This window comes from Pithys albifrons, chromosome 2 (genome assembly GCF_047495875.1).
Source record: "Pithys albifrons albifrons isolate INPA30051 chromosome 2, PitAlb_v1, whole genome shotgun sequence".
Lineage (NCBI taxonomy): Eukaryota > Metazoa > Chordata > Aves > Passeriformes > Thamnophilidae > Pithys > Pithys albifrons.
The window spans coordinates 962,105-988,882 of record NC_092459.1 but is presented as its reverse complement, the minus strand read 5'-3'; the positions used below and the strand labels follow the sequence as shown (position 1 = coordinate 988,882).

The window sequence follows — 26,778 nt, the reverse complement described above, 5'->3', positions numbered from 1 at the left end:
CATTTTTCTCTTTTTAATATAATCTTTATTCAAGCATTTTCTGCTTTGATCAGAAATATGGCTTTTTTATTGGTATTATTATTGACTTTTTCCCACCCACCCTCGTGCTTAATTCACCGTCCCATAACCCGTAAGCCTTCCAGGGCTGCAGTGAAGGGTTATTAGTTACAAAGGGCTTCCTTGAAAACAACATCTACATAAAATCAGTCAAAATTAACAAGTAAACTTCTATACTGACTTCTACTGAACTGGAACCCACACTCACTTTGCAGAGAGAATGGTAAAAAAAATATCTAATATGTATACCTGAATATGTTAGAGAACAAGTGACTTGTTCAGTTTGCCATACGTGGAGATATTTGCTATCCATAAGAATTCCTAAGGATGACCTTGTTAGCCAGACATTACCAACCACACAAATTATGGGCACCTTGTCATTGTTGCTTTGAATGACTAAAAAAGTGGATGAGACAAGATGCATCAAGAAATAGTACAGGAATTGGATGCATTTTCAGATCAAATTGTCCTTGATCAACTGCTTTGGAAGACAGGGATATGAGAAAAAGAAGTCAGTCTATAAATGCTGGATGCACTTCCCAAGGCAACCACTGCCTCCAATAATACACTGGAAACATGCTAAAACTTGATCCTGGTTTTTAAGTCAGTCTTGAAGCTCAGTGGGACTCATTTTTGCATGACACTGTTGTGGGCAGCCCTGCAGTTGTACTTGAGCTCTGGCTGGTTCTGGGTTGTTTTCTCTGGGGTGCAGTTCAGACATAAATAGAGTCAGATCTTTTTCCAGGGAGCCTCAGGCTTTCCAAGAGCAAAGGATGTTTTTAGTTATGTGTGGTCACTGGCTTCCATTGGGCTTCCTTCTTCCTTCAGACACAAATTTGAGTGGCTGAGCAAGTCTGTACCCTTGGGTTCTAGAGAGACAATAGAGGAAGCAAGTTTCCACCCCTGCATGAAGATCCAAGCCAGTCACCTGAAGCAGATTACACACGCAGCTGGGCAGAACACTTTCTCTAAAGCTGACTTAGATGTCTTACCCTGTGGTTTCAAACAGTAAAGGGGAACATCATATAACTTAATTTTCATGCAGTGATAAAATTATTTTTAGTGGTTTTACTTATACCTCTAGTAATTTCTAATAACATTAAGATTCAAGGAAACCTAATATCTATATCACAGTACCCAAAGGGAGCCTACAAGAAGGCTGGAGAGGGACTTTTTACAAGGGCAAGCAGTGATAGGACAAGTGGGAATGGTCTTAAGCTGAAGGAGGATGATTTAGATTAGGTATTAGGAAGAAATTCTTGCCTGTGAGGGTGGAGAGGCCCTGGCACAGGTTGCCCAGAGAAGCTGTGGCTGCCCCACCCCTGGAAGTGTCCAATGCCAGGTTGGACTGAGTTTGGAACAACCTGGGATAGTGGAAGGGGTCTCTGCTCATGGCAGGGGAGTTGGAACAATATGATTTCCAAGGTCCCTTCCAACCCAAACCATTCTGTGATTCTATGATTCAGAGAACAGGAAAAGTCCTCCATCACTGACATGCACTATTCCTTACCCCACAGTAAGATCTGGTCTGCCAGGCTTCACTCCTGACACATCCTGCCATTGTTTCATCTCTTAGTTCCCTCTCCAGAGATGAGAAGAAGGCAATTGTGTCCATCTCCTAAAGCACAGAGACCAGAGACCCTACAGCCCAGCCCTGCCTCAATGTGAGGTATGCTTTTAACTATGGTCAGGCATGCACAGAAAATTTAAGTAATTTATCACAAGGTACATCAATAGGTCCAAGAAGATCAAAGGACTCTCTGTAGCTATTAGGGAAATTTTAGCCAAGTATTTTCTTCAACTGAATATTTATCCAATAGAGCTGTACCCTCTATTTCTTTCATATTTATTTTGATACAACCTTGAACCCATTTGGTGCTTTTGAACAAGTAATTCTCTAATCTGTCTCAGAGACAATTTCTTCATTGAAAGGATGGTCAGGCAATGGAACAGGCTGCCCAGGGCATTGGTGGAATCACCATCCCTGGAAGTGTTCAAAAAACATGTGGATGTGGCACTTGGGGACATGGTTTAGTGGTGGGCTTGGCAGTGCTGGGTTAACAGTTTTAGTCCATGTCATTAGAGGGCTTTTCCAACCTAAAGGATTCTATGATTCCACCAGTCCCACAGAGGGGGAAAAAATACTGTTCTTGCAATATGGCCCTTATAAGGATGAAATTTTTTTCAGTCCAGTAACTGTTGCAAGCTGGTGAGCACGGGAAGAAAACAAGCAGGCAAACTTACCCTAGTTTTGCAATGTGCTTATTAATTTCAGAAAAACCACCACAGGAACAAAGCTTATTAGCGAGTAGGAGGATGTTTCAGGAACACAGCCCAACTGAAAATAATCAGCTCCCTTTAATTAATTGCATACAGTTTTATTGCATAACTGATGGTTTTAAGCCTTGGCCAATTAGCTTGTCAAACACAGAAGTTAAATTCTCTATTGGTCTCTCAAGTAAGGTCTATGCCAAAGTTTTAATTCAAGTTGCCTTATCCTCGCAAGCAGAAAATAGGGCCTCTTGAAACTAAATTTAGTGGGTGGTTATCCAGATTTGGAAAGAAAATTATAGAAAAGACAAAGGAAAAATAGCAAGGACCCAGAAGGCCAATATATTGCTCAGGTCCATGGCCTCCATTCTGGGGAAAATTGCACTTGCAAGGTTACCTTATATTGGCAACTTATTTTCAAAGACAAGTTAAGGTACTATTGTCAATTTGACATGCCTACATCATCATCATCATCATCATCATCATCATCATCATGGCTTGGCTTCATGAACGAAGATTTGAGAAGGGCACTACCCAGGCTTGCTGCAAGCTGCTGGTGGCTGAAAAGGCCGATACGGGACAGGCAGGTCCGGTCACAGAAGGCACAGGGAACATCTCCCTGGGTGACATTGGCAAGGAACGGTTCTGTCTGCGGTGTCTTTTCTCCTCCAGACTGACTCTCTGTGCATTCTCAAAGGAAGCAGCAGCGTCGTGAATGGTGTGTCTCCATGAATCCCGATTGGAGGCCAGAGTGGACCATTGGTGGCAGTCAATATGGCCAAGGCTGAGGTGTTGTTTCAGGCAGTCCTTGTATCTCTTCTTCGGGGCTCCTCTCTTGCGGCAGCCGGTGGCGAGTTCACCACAGAGCACAATCTTCGGGAGGCGGTGGGTGATCCTCCATCCTGGAGATGTGCCCTGGGCGGTGGGTGATCCTCCATCCTGGAGACGTGCCCTGGGCAGTGGGTGATCCTCCATCCTGGAGACGTGCCCTGGGCAGTGGGTGATCCTCCATCCTGGAGACGTGCCCTGGGCAGTGGGTGATCCTCCATCCTGGAGACGTGCCCTGGGCAGTGGGTGATCCTCCATCCTGGAGACGTGCCCTGGGCAGTGGGTGATCCTCCATCCTGGAGACGTGCCCTGGGCAGTGGGTGATCCTCCATCCTGGAGACGTGTCCTGGGCAGTGGGTGATCCTCCATCCTGGAGATGTGCCCTGCCCAGCACAGCTGCGTTCTCAGCAGCATGGCCTCGATATTGCTGACCCTGCCTGTTCAAGAACAGACACATTGGTCACGTAATCAGACCAGTGGATGTTTAGGATTGAACGGAGGCAGCGCTGATGGAAGCGTTACAACACTGAGGAAAAAAGAACCCACATCTTTTATTTGAAAAGTTCTTTCAGAACATTTTATGATGCTGTCATAGTTGCCTCAGGGGCTGTGGGTCAGTTTTTCTAGCAAATGAAGATGGCAGGATGATTCTATAATCATATCTATTTATACTTTTGTATATTAAAATTAATATAAATCTTTACATGGCAATAGCCATGTTCTTGGCATGATCTAAAACTGTGTATTCAATGTAACCACCTCAGATGCAAATATTTATTTTCCAGTTTCTTTCCTAAACACAGTGTCAGTTAGTTAACTTTTTTCCCAAAACACTGATCTGTTTCTCCAGAAATGCACTAGGAAATGAATATGTTCTTTTTAACTATTTTAACTAGGCATTATATTAATACTCATGCTACATATCCTGAGAACTTCATGGTGCTCATTGTGTCAGCCACATGTGCTTTGAACTTGGTAGAGTGATGGCATCCATATCAGAGCTATGCTTTTATAAATGAAGATTTTGCATGTTTTGCCTCAGTAATTATCTTGTGAAAAGTTGCTTTTGGGTGTAGCAATCTCTTGGTCTGAGCTTTCAACACTGAGGCTTCATTAGATAAAATGCTCTATTAAGTTGTCCTGAATAGCTCTAACTGAATTTGGGATGGGTGGTTGCTGCACTTATTGCTGATTTTTGGTGTGCATATCATAGAATCACAGAATCACAGAATGTCTTGGGTTGGAAGGGATGTTTAAAGGCCATCTAGTGCCACTCCCCTGCCATGGGCAGGGACATTTTTCACTAAAACAAGTTGCTCAGAGTCCTGTTCAACATGGCCTTGAATATTTCCAGGGATGGGGCAGCCACCACCTCTCTGGACAACCTGTGCCAGTGTTTCATCACCTTCACTGTAAGAAAATTCTTCCTTATATCTAATCTATATTAGATAAAGGGCAATGAAGGTGGTGAAGGGCCCCGAGGGGAAGCCATATCAGGAGCAGCTGAGGGCACTTGGTGTGTCCAGTTGGAGGAGACTGAGGGAAGACCTCATTGCAGTTACAACTTCCTTGTGAGGGGAACAGGAGGGGCAGGTACTGATCTCTGCTGTGTGGGGACCAGGGACAGGACCCAAGGGAATGGCCTGAAGTTGTGCCAGGAAAGGTTTAGGTTAGATAATAGAAAGAGTTTCTTCACCCAGAGGGTGGTTGAGCACTGAACAGGCTCCCCAGGGCAGTGGGCACAGCACTGAGCCTGACAGGGCTTAAGGAGTGTTTGGACGACACTCTCAGGCTCATGGTGTGACTGTTGGGAATGGTCCTGTGCAGGGCTGGGAGTTGGACTCGATGATCCTTGGAGGCCCCTTCCAACTAAGCATGTTGTGAGATTCTGTGATTTTGTAAATCAAGCCTCTTATTTAAACCATCAAGCCTTGTTCTATTGCAACAGGACCTGCTAAAAAGTCTGTCCCCATCTTTCTTATAAGCCCCCCTTAAGTACTGAAAGGCCATAAGGTCTCCCTGGAGCCTTCTCTTTAAGGCTGAGCTCTTATTTAAACATGTGGTACCACACAGCCCTGAGCCATCTCCAGAGGAATCACATTTTGGACCAAATGAGTCAAAACCGTTTGCTTGTTACTGTGATCATGAAATGTGAGGCTGTCAAAACCTAAAAACATGAAAAGGAGACCAAGGCAAGCTAAGGTCACACAGGGAGACATCTAAGTGCTTGCCTGCTTTAGTAATGCCACATGGACACCAGCAATTACCAGTATGTCATTTTTCATAGGAGCCTCAGACTGGTTTTACACCATGCCAGATGCTACACAGACACTTCAGTAGTCCTGACACTGAAATGTCAATAGTCATCACAAACTAATATGTGGAGGGGAAAATAGAATTAACCTCATCTCACAGAGTAATCAAGTGACTTCTTTGTGTGATGCCGGTGAGGCACTGGCACAAGCAGTATAGGGAAGCTTTGGCTGCCCCATCTCTGGGAGTGTTCAAGGCCAAGTTGGATGGAGCTTCGAGCAATCTGGTCTAGTGGAAGGTGTCCCTGCCTGTGGCAGGGGAGTTGGAACAAGGTGTTGTTTAAGATCGCTTTCCACCCGAGTTGTCTACAATTTTTCTTTGATTTTATGATCCTTCATGGTCACAGAAGGTTTTAGCAGAGCTCTGTCATGGACTCAGACCTGCTGAGTTGTTCTGCAGCAGTAGCTTGAGTTTCCTGGTTTCTTACAATAAATGCCTCCTTGGCATCCTGATGGCTGTACCCACTGGCTCCTGTGGTGCAGGTCTGCCAGAAGCGAAATCTCTAGGACAGCATGTTGTAAACTAGAAGGGCACTTACACTGCCTTGAACAGATAGACTTGAGACTGTGCTGACCACAGTTCAGTCTAGGACCATGCTTAAACTCAAGCATAACAACGTTGGTATGGAAACATCCCAGTTACAGACTCACAGAAGCACAGAATATGCTGACTTGGAAGGGTCCCACAAGGATCATCAAGTTCAACCCTTAGGCCTGCACAGAACCATGCCCAAGAATCACACCATGTGCATAAGAGTATCATCCAGATGCTTCTTGAACCCTGGCAGGCTTGGAGATGTGACCACTTTCCTGGAAAGCCCATTCCAATATCCATCCTAAGCAACCCTGCCCTTCTGTGTCTCTGTGACACAGTTCCTGGTTCAGAGCTCACTCGAGTCCTGCCAGCCCAGACCACAGGCAGACAAGTGAGAGTTTGCTTGGAAGAGGTCATGTCAACATGGCCAAGGTGTGATGGTCCCCACAAGAACTTGTCTTTCAGTTCTGCTTTCACATCCCTGCCCTCAAACCACAAGGCGACAATTTCCCTGCTTTTCTCATGGCTCTTTTACCACACTGATCCAGCATAGAAAAATTAAAGATGCTTTATCTGAAACATCCCCAAAGGAAATCCTGTGTCTCTGATGAACCTGACTTCCTCAATTTCCTGTTTGCTGCACAGCTGTCTGTGTTGGATGGGTCTCAGGGACATTTTTTGGACATATTTGTGTACCTCAGTTGGAAGCCAGGTTCCTTAAGTTGGAACATAAGGGTCTATAATCTTTAAGAAAAAAAATAATTAAAAATCACAGCAAAACCAGAAAGAATGAAAAGAAAACAAACCAATAAAGAATCTATCCTGTCATAACATTTGAGGTTCTGGTATTTGCTGGCCTTGGAATAGGTTCAAAATAAATGAAGGAAATGTGTATTTCATTAAATGCTAATATTTGGAAGATAAGAGGGGGAAAATGATGAAATGCTCCAGTGTCTCTGTGTGTGTATAAACACACATGCTTGATACATACAAACACACTGTTGTGAATCTCCCTGAATCAGAGTAGTGCTACATAGGAAGAATTAGTGGAAAAGGAAAAAAACGTACTTATTGTCCCAGGTCATTGCTCTTCATATACATGACAAAATTTTGCACTTCTCATTCTTCATTTCTTTTCAGAATTGCAATTAAATCCTTTCACAAGAATCATGGTGGGTTTTGGTTTTTGGAGGGTTTTGCTGTTGAGGTTTTTTTGTTATAAACAACGATTCACTAAGACACATTTAGGCATAGATGTAAAAAATCTCAATCCTACACAAACCAAACCATGCCAGGTGCCCTAATAATAAGGACAATTAATCAAAAATCAACCAATTTGTTCCCAGTTGATGCCATACCTGTTGCTGGTTAAACTTTGAGGTCTCTTCATTCCACCACAGATGCCTTTGTGTAATCCCTTGGCTCCTGACTGAGCCAGTCTGTAAAGTTAGGACACAACACATGTCTGCCTCCTGGGGACAACAGGGCCGTGGGCAACAAGGGTCATGAAGTGCCCAGAATTCTTTTGTTAATTAGCAGAGGCAAAGCAAGGGAGCTGGAATATGGGATTTAAGGCTCCAAATACTCAGGAAAGCATTTGATGCCTCTGCTTCAAACAATGCAGCAGAGCAGGAACTGACATTTTCACAAGCGATAGACAAAGCTTAGATCTTTCACAGCACATCGGAAAATAATGACTCTCTGCAGGTTATTTTCATAGACAGTTCTGGACACATTTCTTCACAAAGACTATGAATAGAAAACATTCACTGGCCACAGAGATGTTTCACTGCTAACCTTCAACCTTTACTGCAAGCCCACAGGTTCTAGAGTTCAGAGACATGTTTTCTAACACACGCCAAAAGAAAGCGTCATTTTGTTCATTGCGGCTGAGCCACTTCTGAGCAAACTCTCAGAAAAAATCTTTCCCCAGGCATAAATCTATCATGGGAAAAGAAAGGCATCTAGTGCAGCAAATAACATAAAAGTACCCAGTATAAAATAGAATAAAATATAAAAGTAGGAGCAACTGAAAACCAGGTGAGATGATGGAATGTGTTGCAAAATGGGCTGTCGAGCTGTGGCTTGCATGAAATCAGTGGTACTCTTGGATCAAGGCCATTGATCCATCCTAACGTTCCTGTAGTTACCTGCCAAAGTACTGCTTAAATGCCATGGTCCAGGTTTGAGGCAGGGCTGTAAGGCAGCAAGGAGAGAGTCTGGTTACTGAGTGGGAAGGCTGTGGGGGTTTGGCATTGGAAAAGGCCTCTAAGATCATCCACTGTAAATCCAACAGTGCCGAGTCCCACAAACCACGTTCCTCAGTGCCTCATCTATACATCTTTTAAAGTTACAGCAGAGCAGAGTCAGGAGTTAATCAGTTTCATGCAAAGTGCTTTACTACAGAGCTGTTGCTGCATTCAGTGGCATGCACCAGTGTGCAAAAGTTTTTCCTTTAGTTGAGACCCAAGACTGAAGTTTCTCTCCAGAGAGCATTTCGGTAACCAAGAAATTTCTTGGTAGCCAAGGGACAACACCCATCATGGGGACAGAAAGCTTCACTCATAAAGATTTTCTTCACAGAACCAAAATTTTATACATATTTTTTTTTAACCTGTAGGAGCCTGCTATCTTTGAGGACTGTCCTGGGTTGAGCTGGCAAAACACCAACTGTCCAAGACAGGGTGAAAAGGGTTCCTACCCCCCAACCAGCCAAGGGAAAAAAAGAAGAGGGAGAGGGAAAAAAAAACTTCAAAACCAGGTTTATGCTGAAACTAACTACATGTATTTATACAGAAAAGAGAAAACTAAGAGAAAACTACAATATAACACACACTTACACAAATTATGCATATATAACAAGGAATAATTTCCCACTCCCCAATTAATACAAAGCCCATTACTCTAAATTCATAACCACTCCAAAAGACACTCAGCAAGAAAGAGAAAGTATAACAACAAAATATTTCTACTTCCCTGAATGCAAACAAAATGCAAGCAGAGGCAACAGGATCAGGGCCCAGCATAGCAGAGGAGCTGCTGGATGTCCTCCTCTTAGTGCAGCCATGGTGGAACTGACCAAGCCACTCCCACACACTGGATTTTACCCCCTTTGAGATGATGTAGTATGGTATGGAATACAAGATTATTGGCTGGAAGGAGTCAGCTGTGAGCTAGCTCAGCCCAGCTTAAATCAGCTGACAATTTCAGGCCTAATCTCAACTTTAAAGCCTAACTTCTTGGCCTACTTGGCTAAACCCATAACATGGACTTATCAATCTACTGCTATTTTATTTAAAATTGGCAATGTGTCAGAAAGGATTGGATGGGCAATGACGTACCATACACCTGCACATACACTGCATGATTATGGAAATCTCACACTTTAAGAGAGCCACCCTAAAAAGCAGGGAGAGAAACATGATGTAATACCACAAAAAATTGACTGTGCTTGATCATATGTTCCTCTGCAAAGCTCGGGAATGTGATCCACGGGATGTTACTCCAGCAAATCTCTGTGGTGTTCATTCAGAAATGTGACCCCCACAGGCTGCCCAACACCCTCTAAAATGGGTAAGAAAGCTGCTTTTCTATCCATAGCCCTTGATCAGTCCCACAAAGAGAGGAAAAGAGAGCAGATATCCCTTGGTGTTTGTGCCTGCTTCTCTTTCAAATGGAATTAATGGTGGTTTAATGGGGTATGAAAGGATGTTTTACTGGAAACAATGAGGAACAATTGTCTAGCTCACGTTTCATTTCACAGGTCATTATTGCATTAAGAAGTAAATCGACCAAGTCCGGTAAATAACAGTCTGTGTTTTGCCCAGAGCTTCAAACCAACAATCTTAGCAGTCACCAACTAATATCTTTGTCATTTTTAACCCTTGCAGGGATCTGCTGGGGGCTAAACAATTATAGTCTTCACCCACCCCTAGCAGGTAAGCATTATTCATTTTATTTCTCATCTCTTCTTCCTGCAAACCCCAAGAGGCTGAGGTGGGGGTTTTTTGCATTGTTATTTTGTTTATTAGCCGACCCAGCCAACTGTGTGTCTGGTGGCCTTGAAAAACAACACGTATTTTAGTGACTGCTGCAGGCGTCTTTAAACAGGCTGCTTCCTCTGCAAAATTAATTGTTGCAAAACGCGGTGCTTCCCCTGCAAAGCTCCTGCAAACTCACACTCAGCAGTTTGGCTGGATTATAGATATGCCTCTAAGATCTAAGGGAAATAATGGAGTTATGCTTGCAGAATGCAATTCACTTTTTCTTTTTTGCTTTTCTTTTAATTGCATAAACTCGACCATCTTGCCTCCTGAGACATAACAGCCACCAAGCCCTGGAGAGGCTGTGCCATTCCACTCCATTCCTGCCTTGCTGGAGCAGCTCACCTCTCCACTCCTCTCTCTTTCTCCTGAAGCCCTCTGGCTTGACTAATAGCAGCAGCTTCTTCAGCAGCTGCATCAAAAGCAGTGTGAGTAGCAGGTAGAAAGAAGGGATTCTGCCCCCTTGACCTGCTCAGGTGAGACCCCACCTGCAGCGCTGCCTCCAGCTCTGGAGTCTCCACCACAGGAAGGACATGGACATGTTAGAGCAAGTCCAGATAAGCCTAACAAGATAATTAGAAGGATGGAGCACCTCTGCTATGAGGAAAGGCTGAGAGAACTGGGATTGTTTAGCCTGGAGAAAAGAAGGCTTTGGGGTGACCTAACTGTGGCCTTCCAGTGCCTGAAGGGAACTTAAAGATGGAGAGAGACTGTTTACAAGGGTCTGGAGTGACGGGTCAAGCAGAAATGGATTCCCATTGAAAGACAGTAGATTATTAGGAAGACATATTTTACTGTGAGGGTGGTGAGGCCCTGGCACAGTTTGTCCAGAGAAGTTGTGGCTGTCCCATTCCTGGAAGGGGTCAAGGCAAAGTTGGATGGGGCTTGGAGCAACCTGGGATAGTGGAAGGTGTCCCTAACTGTGGCATGGGATTGGAACAAGATGATCTTTAAGGTCCCTTCCAACCTAAATTATTCTATGATTTTTTTTGGTTATTCCAAAAGATATGAGAAAAGTTTCTGGCTGGTATCTAGTAGTAATAAGGACCTATGGCTGACTCAGATTTGTGGGCATCACTGAAGGAGAAGTGATAAGTAAGAGTGAAACAGTGCCTTGGGAGAACAGGAATGATGTCTGAGCTCCTGAGTTTTGAGGAGGTGTCCTAGATAAGGAATAGAAATACAAAATAATGGAATCATTTCTGTGAAAGGGACTTGAAAGATCACCTCATTCCATCCCCTGCCATGGGCAGGGACACCTTCCACTATGCCAGGTTGCTCCAAGCTCCATCCAGCCCGGCCTTGAATGCTTCCAGGGATGGGGCTGACACAGCTTCTCTGGGCAACCTGTGCCAGTTTTGGTTCCCTGGTGCTGTAAACTCGCTCCGATGCTGGACAACATTTTCCATGAGACTCACCTCTACTCTTCCATATTCCACAAGAACAGGCAGACTGGATGAGAGAGACCAAGTGCATGGGTTGGAGAGACTCTCTCTGCACTAACTACTTCCCTAGTAATCTGTCTTCATCAGAAACATTTAAAAAATTCTAATTACCAAACCTTCCTAATACAACACCCTGGCCTTTGGAGCGATAAATCGCTATCAGACCTCAAAGATTCCGGCAGACCACTGAGTATCCTTAAGAATTTTGAAAATAGGTCCCAAAAGGGCCATTTGAATTTATTTGATCCATGCTCCCACCACTCAGGAATAGATAAGCTCTATCTGGACGACCAAAGGATGTTACCACTGATAAGGACTATACAACCCACTCAAGCAAGTTGCACCCATGTTTGGCTCTTTAATCCAACATTTCCTTCCAATACCTAAAATTATCTTGATAAATCTTAGCCCATTATTTCTGATTCCACAGACTCTGGGAGCAATTTATTTCTCTCTACTCCTCAATAGTTTTTCATGTTTTTGAAGGCAGTTCCTAAATCTCTCATCCACCTCTTCTCCTCAAGACCAAGACACCCAAACTTTCCAGCCATTCTTCTTATCTCTGGATTTCCACACACCTAATAATTCTTTTCACCTTTACCTGTCAGGCTCCTAAATTAACCCCCGAATGGTGCATCCATCAGTTATTCAGGTTTCATGGACCATCAGTGTTTTATAAATCGCAGCTTAATAACCACTATCCTGAAACAGTGACTGCATCATGTCAATGATAAGAAAGCTTATGCTTATTACAGACAACATTTATATACATAAAGGGAGAGAGGTGGATATCAAACCCATAAATAGAATCCTAAATGAAGGTGACGTGGTGTTCTGGGGGCACTGAGCTATTTTTTATCTCACAGGGACAAATGGGCTCTTCGAGATTTCACAAACTCTTCAAATGGTGGCATTTCTCTAAACAGCTTCTTGAATACAGGAGTTGAGTTTGGAAAATGACAAACCTGCTCTTTTATCCTCAGGGATTAAGGCTAAAAGGAGAAGCCAAGAATTTCTGATAGCAATTGTAGGCACAAACTATTTGCTGGCACATCTTCAAAAAGGGTTGCTGTCCTAAGGGGCGAGGTTATCTCCCATTGTCAGAGGTCTGACTTCGTAATCAGCTTTTCCAAAATTCATTTGGATAAACATTCCTAATAGATATGTACACATATTTTACATTTTATGCAGCTGAACATCAGTGCATGCCTGTTTGAAAGAACCTGGGGAATTTAGGAAAGAAGTAGAAAGGGTGGAACAAAAAATTAAACTCCATTTATAGCAATAAACATGCAAAATGGATGGGTTTGCCCAAGGTTTTTTTGGATTCATCATGAGGAAAGCATTTGATACCCTCTATGGGAACAAGAAGGTAAAGCTTGATAGGCCTATACAATTGTACATGTTCATATATATTTGTGTGTGTGTATATGCATTTTTCTGTGCTGATGCACAATGAACAATGACATCCATTTTATAACCCAACTTCAGAACTAAGGAGAAAACATGCCTGAAAAAGGAAAATGACTACTTATTAGAGTCTGAAATGCAGATGAGTTTGAGGGAAAGCCATTTATAGCATTTCAAAATGGAAACGTGGTATGGCCACATCAGCCCCAATGCTGACCCAGTTTGCTGGACCCCAACTCTGCTCAGCTCCTCCAGGATTTACCAAAACAAATCATGCAGAGGAGTGTTTCCCTTGGCAGAGCTGTCCCCTAAGGCCCAGCCTCCTGGTGGCATCCAGATCATAGAATCACAGAATGGTTTGGGTTGGAAGAGACCTGAAAGATCATCTTGTTTCACCTCCTGCCATGGGCAGGGACACCTTTGTCTTGGTTTGAGATAAGCAACTGCCAACCCCCCCAAGCACAGAGAGAAAAGCCTCCCTCCTAACACCAGGGAAAGGGAGGAAAAGAGAGGGGAAAGAAATAAACACTTCAAACCACGTTTATACTAAAACTACAGATATTTTCACAGAAAGAAAGAGACAATTAGAAGAGAGTACAAATATTCACTCACACAAGTCTGCAACAACAAGTTCCCCACCTCAACTTCTTAACGAACACACAAATTCTACTGTCCTAACTACACATTACTTAAGAAAAGACTTATTCCCCAGGGAGACAAACTCAAGCAGAAAGGAGAGACCCAGAACAACACATTTTACTTTCCTGAGGTACCCTGTGAGCCAGTGGTGGGCCTGGTCCTCTCCATCCCCCCTGGGACAGCATCGTGTGTCCTCCCAAGAGGAGGCTGAGAAGCGACTGCCTTAACCACTCCCACACTGGTTCCTACTTCCCTGGAGATGATGTCATAATGTGGTATGGAATACAAAATTACTGGCTAGAAGAGGTCAGCTGTTAGCTCAGCCCAGCTCAAGTCAGCTGACAGCTTCAGCCTAGTCCAGACTTCAGAGCCCAAATTTAGGCCCACCTGGGTGAACCCATAACAACCTTCCACCAGCCCAGGTTGCTCCAAGCCCCATCCAACCTGGCCTTGGACACTTCCAGGGATGGGGCAGCCACAGCTTGTCCGGGTTATCTGTGGCAGGGCCTCACCACCCTCACAAGGAAGAATTTCCTCCTAATATAATTTAAGCTGTCCTCTGTCAGTTCCCCCTTGCTCTATTTTTTTTCCCAGCTGGTGGATTCTCCACACACAGATGTCCCTCCCTCTGCCATGCTGCCCTCAGTAGAGCTGATTCTTTCATACAGCAGGTTCAACCTTCTCATCGCTGATGAGTCACCACACAGATAACAAAGATATAAAAATAACTGATTTTCCTTTTGGATTACTTTAAACATTGCTCTCCCATAAGCACAAAAAACTTCCTCCCAACTTTGTTCTTTACTTTAATCTCAACTTAATTAAGGTCTGTTGAAATCTTTACCAGGGATGTGTTTCCAGGAAAAGTAAGTAAGAGTTACAAGCATTTTCTGACAATACTAAGTTTGGGATTTATAAAAAAATAGCTTGGTAATAGCTCTTTTAATGTCCTCTACTGCTACTTTCACTGCACTTTGCATGGGTTGTTTATTGCAGAAAAAGCAAATTTCTATCTGTGAAAAAAGTTCCAGAGGAAAATAATAAATGTTTCAGGCCAATATTGTATATGTTTAATTCCTACAAATCTACCACACCTGCATTCACTTCTCAACATCTCTAATTCCTACACATGGTTATGTACAGCAGGTGAGGCTCATCATAGTCCTTGGACTTGTAAATATCTATGGTGCAATATTTTCACCCAGCTTTAGTCCCAACTTATATTCATAGCCTGTGTGTCAAAATTCTACACCTCCTCAACTATTACTTGAGATTTTTATTCAATAATTAAAAGTACCAAAAGAAAGGAAATTATACAAAAATCCTTGACCCACATCCCCAGTTATTTTAGACTGTTGATACCTAAATCTGACATTTTATTATATTTCTGATGAAACCAGAAAACTTCTGCATTATTCATTTATGCCTTTTAGCTTTAGTGTTGCATGATCTTTCAAGGAGATTTTTACTATAGTTGTGGATACAATTGAGTGTAAAATGCCTGTGTGGTTGCTTCAGAGAAGGATTTAATATGAAATACTTTCCCTTTTATGATCTAGGAAATGTGCTGGTTACCTCTAGAGAGCAAGCAAAACCATTGAGCAGCTTTAGATTTGTCTAGATTGAAAATGACACAAAAACACCCCTCATCTGACTGTTGTGCTGCTCAGATAAAATGTTTAACTGCCCACAACACATTAATCCTCTCACCAACAGACTCACACTGAAGCTGAGTCAATCTTTTTACAAAATAAATATTTCTTCATAATTTTTTAAGAATAATTGAGGGGGGAAATTGCAATTATTTGTACAAAATCACAGTCAGAATTTAAGTTTTCAGTAAAGTAGGACATAAAATACACCTTTAGGTGGTTCTACTCCATGCAACCATGTTCTTCAACTTGTCTATGCAGGGTGGGGTGTTTTAGGTTCAGAGTCTGGCTATCAGGGTTTGGGACATTAAATTGATTTAATTCAATGACTGAACTTTGGCAAGCCACAATTTCTCTTCTCCACCTGGGAAAATAGCATCAAAATATAAGTCTGTTCCACAGGGATATCACGTATTACAGACCTAAATTTCACTATTTCTACTGTATCCAAGGAACTGACAAGGAGGTGTCAGGTTTGACTGGTGTAAAGTAGAAAATAAATGCAATTATTCACAAGAAGTCCAAGGAGCACATGTTAACAAGAGGTAGAAAAATTAGCAGGATAGGTACATCCTACAGTCCAGAAATTCATAATCCCTCAGTACATCAGAACTGAAAAGGATCTGAAGAATGGCCACAAAGATGACCAAAGGGCTGGAGAACCTCTCCTGTGAGAAAGGCTGAGGAATTAGGTTTGTTCCCCCTGGAGGAAACAAAGCTTAGGGGGGACCCATCACAGTATTCCAGTACTTAAAGGGAAGCTACAAAGAGGATGAAGGCTCTCTCTGCACAAGGAGACACATGGAGAAGACAAAGGTCTTACCTCAATATAAGAAATATGCTTTTTTTACAGTGGTAACAATCATGGGACATTGTAGACAACCTATCCCTGGAAGTGTTAAAGACAAGGCTGGATGGGGCTCTGAGCAACCTGCTCTAGTAGAAGGTGTCCTTGACCATGGCAGGGGATTGGAATGAGATGATCTTTAACATCCCTTTCAACCCAAGCCATTCTATGATCACTGGAACAACCTCCCCAGGGTTGTGGTAGAGTTTCCATCATTGGAGATTTTCAAGATGTGACTGGATAGGGTGGTAGATAATCTCCCTTTCCCACATAAGGGTGGACCAGATGAGCTTTTGAGGTCACTTCCAACCTGGTCTGTTTCATGAGTCTATGATTGTTCAGCTCCAACTGCTTTAAAAAAACCCAAGAATGTATCTGCCAGCAGGAGGAAAACATGTCTGCAGGCTCTACACTCAGACTTGAAAGGCTTGTTTTCCTCTCTCATATTATGTGAATTACCTACCTAATTTTTGCTCTTAATGGGTCAATCTCTCTCTGCTCACTAGAGAGGACATTGGTGAACTCTAGTAGAAGGTGTCCCTGCCCATGGCAGGGGGTGTGGAATGAAATGAGCTCCAAGGTCCCTTCGAACCCAACCCATTCTATGACTCCATGGTTCTATGATGACAGTGCAGGCAATGGAAGTGGGGACAGATAAATTTCCTACCAGCCTCTGGGCCTCAGCTACATTTCCACAATGGGAAGACAATGAACTTCAATGTCGTCTATTGAGGGTAACTATGAAAACAGAGTCCTATAAATATTGCAGACAGCAAGCAAATGGCTGAACCCTTAACTACACAATGATGGTTGTATCAGTTGCCCTTCATGGAGTAGGGGTTGTAACCTGGACACAAAGTCAGTGGAATACACAAACTGTTCACTTGTCCTTAATTCCTCAGCAAGACACACTCATGTTTGTCACTAATTCTGCTTTGCAGCTTATGATTCTGGCATTTCCTGTACCATTCAGTGCTCCAGGACTGGCCCCAAGCTCTTTTGTAAGAGGTTTAGTATAGACATGAGTTTTAGGAGAAAAACATTTTGTCATCCAAAAATGGCAGCTCAAAGAGATTAAAATAATTACAAATTCATGTTAAACTCATTAAATTGTTTTGGATAATTTGAAAAATGGTATTTTGAAAGTTCTTCATAAATTATTTAAGGAGGAGGATGTTGGAAAACACTTGATTCTAAACTTTTACAGCATTATATTTAAAAGGAAAAAAAGCAAAAAGTACTAATTATGCTTTGTTTTACTCAAACCCACTTTTGTTGTTGGTCCTCTTTTCTTTCAGTAGAAATAATAATAGCAACAAAAATCTTGGATCTGTTCCCTCCTGTTTTGTTCTCCTTATGAATTCTCTGGTTTATCCAGAAAACTAAAAATTCAGTTTGACATGAACAACTCTTCTTCTACAGAAAGCCACAGTAATAAAACCTGTTCTATGAGCAAAGAGCTAACACAGCAGGTAAGAGATAAGGAAGACTGGAAGACAAGGGATAAAAAAGGGAACACACAAATTATGCATTATATAAATTCTATATTGATTCTATCTTCAACAAAAGCCATCATGTGAATTCAGGAGCATTTATATTCTCCTGAATGATCCCCTGTATCCCAGTTATGGTTCTCACATATTCCTTATTCTGATAAAATAACTTCCTGGCTTTTGCATCCCTGAAATATATTGAGTGCATTGGCTTAGTTGCCCTGGAGTAATCAGAATATCCACAAATGGCTGAGGGACAGTAACTTCAAGCTGATGGTGGTAAAGTGAATATACATATATATATAAATATATATATATATAAAATAGAATCATAGAATGGTTTGGGCTGGAAATTGCCTTTAAGATCTTCTAGTTCCAAAGCCTCTGCCAGGAAGGTCCCTTCCAACTGATACCAATTTATGATTTTATGATTCTATAAAACTACCATCTTCGCTGCCCTTGAAGCATTGTCACACCATGGGGGAATCTGGCCCCACAGAACCAGAGAATCATTAACCTGGAAAGCATCACCAAGATCATCAAACCCAGCCTTTGAACAAACACCATCATGCCTAGTAAACCATATCACAATGTACTCCTTGGTTTGTTTGGATGCTTCCAGGGATGGTGATGTCATAACTGCCCTGGGCAGCCTGTTTTAGTGTCTGATTTTTCCTGATATTCAACCTGAACCTCCCCTGGTGCAATTTGAGGCCATTTCTCCTTGACTTATCACTACTTTCCTGGGAGAAGAGGCTGATCCCCATCTCATTACAATCTCCTTTCAGGTAGTTGTAGGGAGTGAGATTTCCCTGAGCCTCCTCTTCTACAGATTAAAGAACTCCAGCTCCCTCAGCTGCTCCTCACAGGACGTGTGCTCCAGACCCTTCCCCACTCCATTGCCTTGGTCTGGACATGTTTCAGCACCTCAGTGTCTTTTTTTGTAGCAAGGGGCCCAAAACTGAACACGGAACTTGAGGTGTGGCCTCACCAGCGTTGAGCACAGGAGGATGATCCTTTCCCTAGTCCTGCCACCAGAAGACCAGTGGGAGCAAGAAAGTTGAGCTTTTTCTCCAGTTTGTCTGGTGTGGGAGCCAGCTTTGTGTTGTGCAAAATACTCATTGCTACAACTTTCCAGAAGGAGAATGAGGGGGAGAGAAAGGAAGAAGGCAACCAAGAATTCACTTACACATCAAGCTGTGCCTTTCCAAATGTCAACCTTGAGACAAAAGGAACTGCAGGTCAGAATGAGAAATACTGAGGAATTTAACACACAATTGTGAAGGAAGGAGGGAAACAAATCCCCGTTCAGATTTGGGCAGCAAGAAGAAAACACAGCAATTTCATTATATCCTCAGAGGCAGAGGCATTTACCATATGCTGTCACCTCCATTGCACAAGGAGATAAACCCTGTGGAGTGCAGGTTGAACTGTCAATGCCCTTTAAATAGTGGGGATTCCTCGCACGCCTATGACTGTGTGCCAGGGGATGCTAAAAATGGTGGCAATCTGAATAAAATCCAGGTTCTGTATGCAAATGTATGCATTAATATGCAGGTCTAAGTAGTAATAGTGCTAGGGCACTAGTACTTGCATGTAATTCATAATTAAGGTGGGAAAGGTACAGTAAAAATCAGTGTTTGCATCTAGACAACACATTAATCAACCCTGTAAGCAGCCAGCTAGAGTAGAATCCTTGGAGGAAAAACCTTACACATCAGACATTTTATTTAAAGATTAAAGTTCTTCTCATGTTTAATCAGTCTTAGAGTGGGAAGGGAAACAGGATTAATTAGAGTCTCTTCCACCAGTCTCCCATACTGCCAGAGTCACAAATGATGCACCTCCTCAGCAAAACGGCCACCAGCAGCAGGCACAGGAAACACTGACTGTGATTAAAGAGTTCTTTTGGAATCAGAAAACAGAGTGTTAATCAGGGTGAGAATGGAGCTTTTTTTTAAACAGGAGAGAGCGGTCTTTAAACTTCTGGAGTGGGTTTGCACTTTGATTATCTCCTCAGTGGTACATGGATGAAAATCCTCGCTGGGCCAATTAATGGTATTTTTTTGCATTAACGTAGCATTTAAATGGCATATGTCTCTTAGAGCTCTTAGAGGACTTTGCAAGGGGCAGGCAGTACCACTGAGTCATGGAATGGTCTGGGTTGGAAGAGACCTTAAAGACCATCTCATTCCAAACCTGCTGCCGTGGGCTGGGACACCTTCCAATAAACCAGGTTGCTCAGAGCCCAGTCCAACCTAGTCTTGAACACTTCCAGAGATGGGGAAGCCACAGCTGTTTGGGCAACCTGTGCCAGGGCCTCATCACCCTCACAGGGAAGAAATTCTGTCTAATATCTAATCTAGCAAATTAAACCCTAAGGGGGCTAAGGATTCCCAGTGATGAGATTCTGCAAGAAGGCACAGGTGGACAGAGCCATACACTGAGTCACCCCAAACTTCTAGAGGGTAATTCACTACATCCATCCTGGAAAGGAAACACACAAGCTGGGACCACCACCATCTCAACCTCAGTTGTAGATCTCAGTGAAAGCCTGGCATAAAATCACATCTCATGGGTCAAATGTCTGCATGACTTTGCAAACACTCCAGGCAGCACAGACACTTACCAGCTTGTGAGTAAAACTGTGTCCATTCAAATTCTGACTTTGGGAACACAGAAACAGGAGGTTCTAGTTCCAGGACACTTCCATCCAAATCCTTGAAAAGGGCTTTCCTCGAGCCTCTGCATCTCTTTTCAGGGAACATCATGTCTTCAGAGGTTTGTGCACTGATGGGTGAGAAAGGTAATGTTATTTTTAATGGCTTGAAACAGCCAGAAAAGCCTATAAGTTGCTGTGTAGATCATTAAAAACTGGCTTGTACAGAGGGAGGTACCTGCAACACAGCAGGTTTGCTGATGGTAACTCACCTCACCTGAGACGGATACAGGACAGCTGAGATGAATCATTTCCTAAACAAGAGTCTATACTGACAACAGAAGGAGATCAGTGTCTTCTTTATATTACATGCATAATTTTTGGATCACTAAAGTCTACTGAGCTAAATCACATATTGAGAATCTAAAGTGCCTTTAACTGCATGTTATCTAAAGGTTTAACAGAGCTTAAAGGAACCAGTTAACTGGCCATCTCACTCTCATGACAGAATTCAATAAGATACAATGACTTTTTAATCCACTTTGCTACATGGATTCACACTAAACCTTGAAGAAAATTTAGAATTTCTTGGACTCAAGTTGGGAAAGCCCAGTTACTAATACCTTGAATGCAGTGAACAGATATAGGTAGAGACTTGCAGTAAGAGTAGAGGGACAAAAAGACCAGTTCTCCCAGTCAACCAAGCTCAAAATAGGTGGAGAACAAAGACAGCTTCTCTGATCCTGACAGCTAGTTCAGTTCTTGACCATCTCTCAGAAGCTCCAACAATAAGGCCAAGTGCAGGTCCTGCCCTTTGGCCACAACAACCCCCTGCAGCACTCCAGGCTGGGCACAGAGTGGCTGGAGAGCAGCCAGGCAGAGGGACCTTGGAGTACTAATTGACAGGAAGCTCAACAGGAGCCAACAGTGTGCCCAGGTGGCCAAGAAGGCCAATGGGATCCTGTCCTGTATCAAAAATAGCGTGGCCAGCAGGCCCAGGGCAGTGACCCTTCCCCTGGACTCTGCCTTGGGGAGGCCACACCTTGAGTGTTGTGTTCAGTTCTGGGCCCCTCAGTTCAGAAAGGATATTGAGGTGCTGGAGCGAGTCCAGAGAAGAGCAACAAGGCTGGAGAAGGGACTGGAGCACAAGTGCTGTGAGGAGAGGCTGAGGGAGCTGGGGGTGTTTAGCCTGGAGAAGAGGAGGCTCAGAGGTGACCTCAGCACTGTCTGGAACTGCCTGAAGGGAAGTTCTGGCCAGGTGGGGGTTGGTCTCTTCTCCCAGGCACTCAGCAATAGGACAAGGGGGCACGATGGGCTCAAGCTCTGCCAGGGGAAATTGAAGTTGGATATCAGAAAAAAAATCTTTACAGAGAGAGTGCTCAGGCATTGGAATGGGCTGCCCAGAGAGGGGGTGGATTCACCATCCCTGGAGGTTTTTAAACACAGATTGGACGTGGCACTGAGTGCCATGATCTGGTAAATGGACTGGAGTTGGACCAAGGGTTGGACTCGATGATCTTGGAGGTCTTTTCCAACCCAATCCATTCTATGACTCTATGATTCTATTTCTGCTGGTTAGGTCTACCAGTTAGACAAGAAAAGTACTTAATGGATTTGCTGTATTCCCTGATGTTTCTATTTCCTCTCCTGCTGCAAGGCAGTGCTCACCTTCTCTTTGACAGGACATATCCATCAAGGTATCCCTTCAGGATGCTGAACAGAACAATGCAACCACAGCCTGGATCAAGCTCAGCAGTTGCAAAGGTGGGATAAATAAATACAGGCAGATATTGCATGGGGAGCACTGAGAGGTGCAATCACCTCCAGAGGTTTGGCACTTTACTAAGAAGACATTCAGTAATCCATGTGCATTCATCACATTTGAAACCACCAGCTCTCACACTGGATTCAGCAGCTCACTAATAGCATAATATTGTTGGATGGATACAAGAGGGGAACATAATGGGAGGTGACAAGCTGGACAGGGCTCAAAAATGTACATGCAAACTGATGCCCAGAGCAAAAAGCAAAAATATAGACTAAAACAAAAATTTCTGGCAGAAGACTGGAGGGGCTCTAAACACAGCAGTGTGGGACACCTCCAATTATTTTTGACTGGCAACTGGAGTCCATGCTGGAATTTTTTTGCTACTTCAAGGCTTTCCTGACATAGCCCCTGTATTGTGCTTGGTGATTGTAATAAATAAATAGGCATGTGGTTTCCACTGGATGTGGTATGTTTAAACCACTGCAATAGCAGTGACTTAAGGTTACAGAGGAAGCTCTCCCCTCCCTCCTCCATGCTCCTCCACAGGCAGATGATATTCTCCCTGGGCAGGAGCAGTTCTGGCAATCATTTGACATCTCACAGCCTGCCTGGTACTGATCAACATTTCTGATGTGATCTGCAGGCACAAATTAAGCTCTGCTTCCCTGACCAAAAGGACATTCCCCGTCTCAGAGTTTTTTGCTGGAGGTCCTGACATTTTCTGCAGCCTGAGGACAAGAAGTCAGAGATGCTCAGGATGGATGTTTAAGAAATGGGATATATGAGGCTTGTTGTGCTATAAAAATGTCAGGAAAATGGGAAATCCAATAGGATTGGTGTGGAGATGCACCCTGATGACATATGAACCTCAAATTTTAAAAGATTGCCTCAAACTAAATTTGAGGCATTTCTTTTTTTCAGTTTCTCCTTTTTGAGTATTTGAGTTTTTCTGTGCATGTTTCTTGGACGTCTGAACTTGTTCATTTTTCTCAGACAGGAGCAGAGATGAGGAGATGATAGTTCCAAAATAGTATGTGGGGTTTTTTTATGCACAAACTATTGAAAAATATAGTTTAGAATGAAACCTGTTACCTTGTTGGATGAAAATAGAACTTGTCCTTTTCACTGAGATGTAACATCCTCGATGTCTCTGCTGTGATGAGAGGCATGATGCCTAAATGGTCAGCATTGGACATGATGCAGACATCCCTGTCTTCACTGGAGCAGCTCTTTGTAAAACCAGTAAAGGTGACTTCTGCCAGGGATTTAGAGATCAAGCAAGAAAAACTGGGTAAGTGACAGAACTAGAGGCAGAAAAGGGTTTTTTTCTATGGTGCTATCCATGTTAAATTGCTCCCCTATATATCTGTACAGATCATTTTAAATGAGACTAATAGCATTGTTCATAGATCTTCAGGTGGCTTAGGAATATTCCATAGTCAAGTTATATCTTAGCCTGACACAAAACAAGTCATACCCATAGGAAAATAAATCAAAGAAAATAGTAACTGACAAAGAAAAATAAGTCAAGAATGGTTAATATATTTTTATTTGAATCAGCAAGAACCAGTTTAATGCCAATCTGCCTTGGATAGCTTATCCACTTGCCAGAGTTTAATGCAAGATGAGCTGGATGTGATGACACCTGCTTGGCTCTGGCACTGAACTCTTCTGCAGCTACAAAATCCATGTATTGCCATCAGTTTTCTGCAGGACTTTGGCACATCTATTTGTCTTTCTCTGTCTCCCTTATCCTTCAGTAAAAAGAGAATAATGAATTTTCTTGCATAAATAGGTAGCAGTGAGGAACAAAAATAAGAAAAACAGTGATGAATTTACATTCCACCACTGCAACCAGGTAACCAAGTTCTGCAACATGCAAATATTACTCTGGGGACTGAAAAGTTCACTTGAAGAAAAGATACAGGACACATAGCTGATTTTATCCCTCTTGTGCAATCTCTTATATCAATAATGGTCGTAGCTGTTTCTGTGCAGCTGTAGCTATTATGTTGTATCAAAATTCTACATGAATTGTGATATTCACTCCTCAGACTTGATAACTTTATTTAGCCAGATGTAACTGTAGATGAGAGAGATTAATCAATTGGAAAAATAGTACAGAAGGCAGATGTGTATCAGGTAAAACATATACATTAGCACAGGACATAATGATTGAATCACAGAATCACAGAATGGTTTGGGTTAGAAGGGACCTTAAAGATCCTCTCATTCCAACCTTCTGCCATGGCCAGGGACACCTTCCACTAGACCACGTAGCTCCAAGCTGGTCTCAGACACTTATGGGGCAACAATTATACTTCAGTATATTCAGGGAGTGAAAGATACCAAATAACAATTTTTGTGAAACTGCATCAACTTGTAAAAACCTGTTGTGAGTTCCACTGAGGCTCAGATTTCTCTGCCACGTCCATTCGTGGGACCATGAGGCTGCAGCTTCAGTTGGAAAAACAGGAAGGAGCACAGTGACAGAACAGTCTGGCCAGTGGATGTGCAACACCAACCTTTCAGCTTCATGAGTCCCAGGACTTTTGGACAATGCTCAGTTTTGTGCCAGGGGTTCTCTGGCCTTTGGCTGGGAACAGTGGTAAATGTTGGCCACAAAATCCCCACACGGCCTCCTAGAGGGGAGTGTGGGGGTCGATCCTTGGCTGTTGGATCTGCTGAGTGAGGCTGGATCCTGTCTCTGAGGCAGTCAAAAGTTGAACTTGTGGCAACAAAGATGGAGTTTCTAAGTTCTATGAATCTCTTCCCAGTGTGGCATTGCTTGGCATCGAGACAGTACACCACTGGCATAAGCCCCACAGTGTTGTCCACCAGCACCACGTTTTCCATGATGACGCTGCTTCCAAGGTGGAACATGACACCATAGTCGAAGTTCTTATAGGATAGAAAACCTGTGATTCTAGTGCAGGTGTGAAATCCATCTTCCTGGTACAGATGAACACCATGGAGACTCGAATGGGCCACATTTTCACTACAATATTCTCCATTCAGTGAACACTCTTGGCCCCTGATATGGAAGCCAATTCTCTCAGACCCTGCCACAGCGTTGCCACAGAGGGAGGCACCAATGGCACGGTTCACTTTGATTCCAGCAACCCAGCTTAATATCCCAGCTGGCTGCCTGCTCAGAATGATAAGGTTCCTGATGAGAGTGTGTTTTTTCCCTTCCAAATCAATGCCAGGTCCAACTGTGTTGAACACCATGTTATCCTGCAACAAGATCCTGTTGCTCGTGACTGCTTTAATGCCAGCGCCACAGCTGCCATTAATGCTGGATGACACCACGGAGGACTCTTGGGATATATTCCTGAATTCAATGGCAGAAAGCTGAGGAGGCCCAAAGTTCAAAAATTCAATATTTAACAGTTGAAGGACACCTGCAATGAGATTAAACACAGTGAAATAAAAGCTTACTAAACTACCTAAGAATGGGTAAGAAGGGCAAACATTTTAACAGCACTCAGACTCATTATAACAGGCTCTTTGTCAGCATATTGTGCTAATTGCCAATTTTTCATGAATATATACAAAGTTATAGTAAAACCCAAACCAAAACATAGTAAAAACCCAAAACAGAGCAGCCTCTCCTAAAATATCTTCCATATTTATGAATTACTAGTAGTTCTCATATTTCCTACTTGATGACAGTCACAGTTTGCTTAGGATTGGAGAGCACATGTTGTTGTGCTGCACTTTTTTGGGCAGAACTGATCTGGTCTATTAGGACAAGTGAATCTCAACTACCTTCAAACTCTGTCCCTCTGGAGTCTGTGAAATGTCCCACCAGCATCCTCCCAGCACAAGGCACATCCGACTTGATCTGTATATTCCGTGTGAGGAGTCCAAGCTCCGCAGCCAAAGGGATTCGTCTGCCGTTTTCTGTGTCATGGGAACGCCCTGGGGATGTCGAGAGAGAAAATGTGATAAGTGTCTATCATACCTATAAACCAGAGCTTTGAGGGACATAAAGCCTGACAGCTCATGCACAGCTCCTCTGCAGAATCTGCACTGACATTCAGGTGTGTTTTTCCTCCAGCACAACCTTGGTGCAGCAACACCAACCCACAAAGGCCACCTGCCTATCAAATATTCACCGCGTGCTTATATCTTACTCAGATATATCATTTTTAGAAAAAGAAGGTGCTAAACTTTTCCCCTGAGGAGTGCAGGTGCCAAACCAATGAGCAGGTTCACACTTCATTTTTTCAAAGCTCGGTGTGCTGGAGTTACTCTTCAGCTCACTGCAGAGTTAATCTCTGTGAATTCTCCTTAGGATCAGAATAATGCCAATACTAAAACACTGTTTGCTGCAGAGTCTTGCTTGAGTGTGTTTTCTGAAAGTATTTTCAAAGACTTTTTCCAAAGCCTTTTTAAACAAGACTTTTGCACAAGTTGATGTATCTGTCTAGCTTGGTTTAATCTCAGGTGACTTTAGATATCTGCAGATATGATTCAGTTATCCAAACTGGTTTTATGCACAATGGAGAGCAATAGGCAATTCTCAAGTGGAATTTGTTGTGTATTTTATACACCTGCTTTAGGGGCTGATGAAATACAAGTGAGAAGCATGTATTTTATGTAGTTTTCTGCTTTAATTGTCAAGGGAGCTGAGAGTGACTAACTCAAGTGTGAATATTTATGGTGGGTATCTACATTTGCCCAGGTGAATCCCAGTATTTGCTTAGCTCTTCATTCTCCCATCAGTCCTACCCTTTTCAGCTACATTGAACAACTGCATCGCTTAATTTGTATGCAATAATTTCACCTCATGATACACTTATTCTATCTACAG

The 26,778-nt window shown here is 43.0% G+C and overlaps 1 protein-coding gene across 13 annotated transcripts in view; it reads right to left on the bottom strand.

The window, feature by feature from the left end:
- Window positions 1–26,778, bottom strand: part of PKHD1 (PKHD1 ciliary IPT domain containing fibrocystin/polyductin) — a 274,518-nt gene that overhangs the window by 55,291 nt on the left and 192,449 nt on the right. For 12 of the 13 annotated variants that reach the window (XR_011697094.1, XM_071548173.1, XM_071548172.1 and 9 more), the window contains exons 56-59: window positions 25,731–25,883; window positions 24,485–25,363; window positions 23,052–23,214; window positions 20,162–20,322 (exon numbers count right to left, since the gene is read on the bottom strand). Coding sequence is in view for 12 of the 13 variants with exons in the window: in XM_071548173.1 (XP_071404274.1) it covers window positions 20,162–20,322; window positions 23,052–23,214; window positions 24,485–25,363; window positions 25,731–25,883 (1,356 nt within the window). In the remaining variant the exon portion in view is untranslated. Of the gene's footprint in view, window positions 1–20,161; window positions 20,323–23,051; window positions 23,215–24,349; window positions 25,364–25,730; window positions 25,884–26,778 lie in introns of those variants that run through there. The other variant, XM_071548185.1, reaches the window with a different exon arrangement.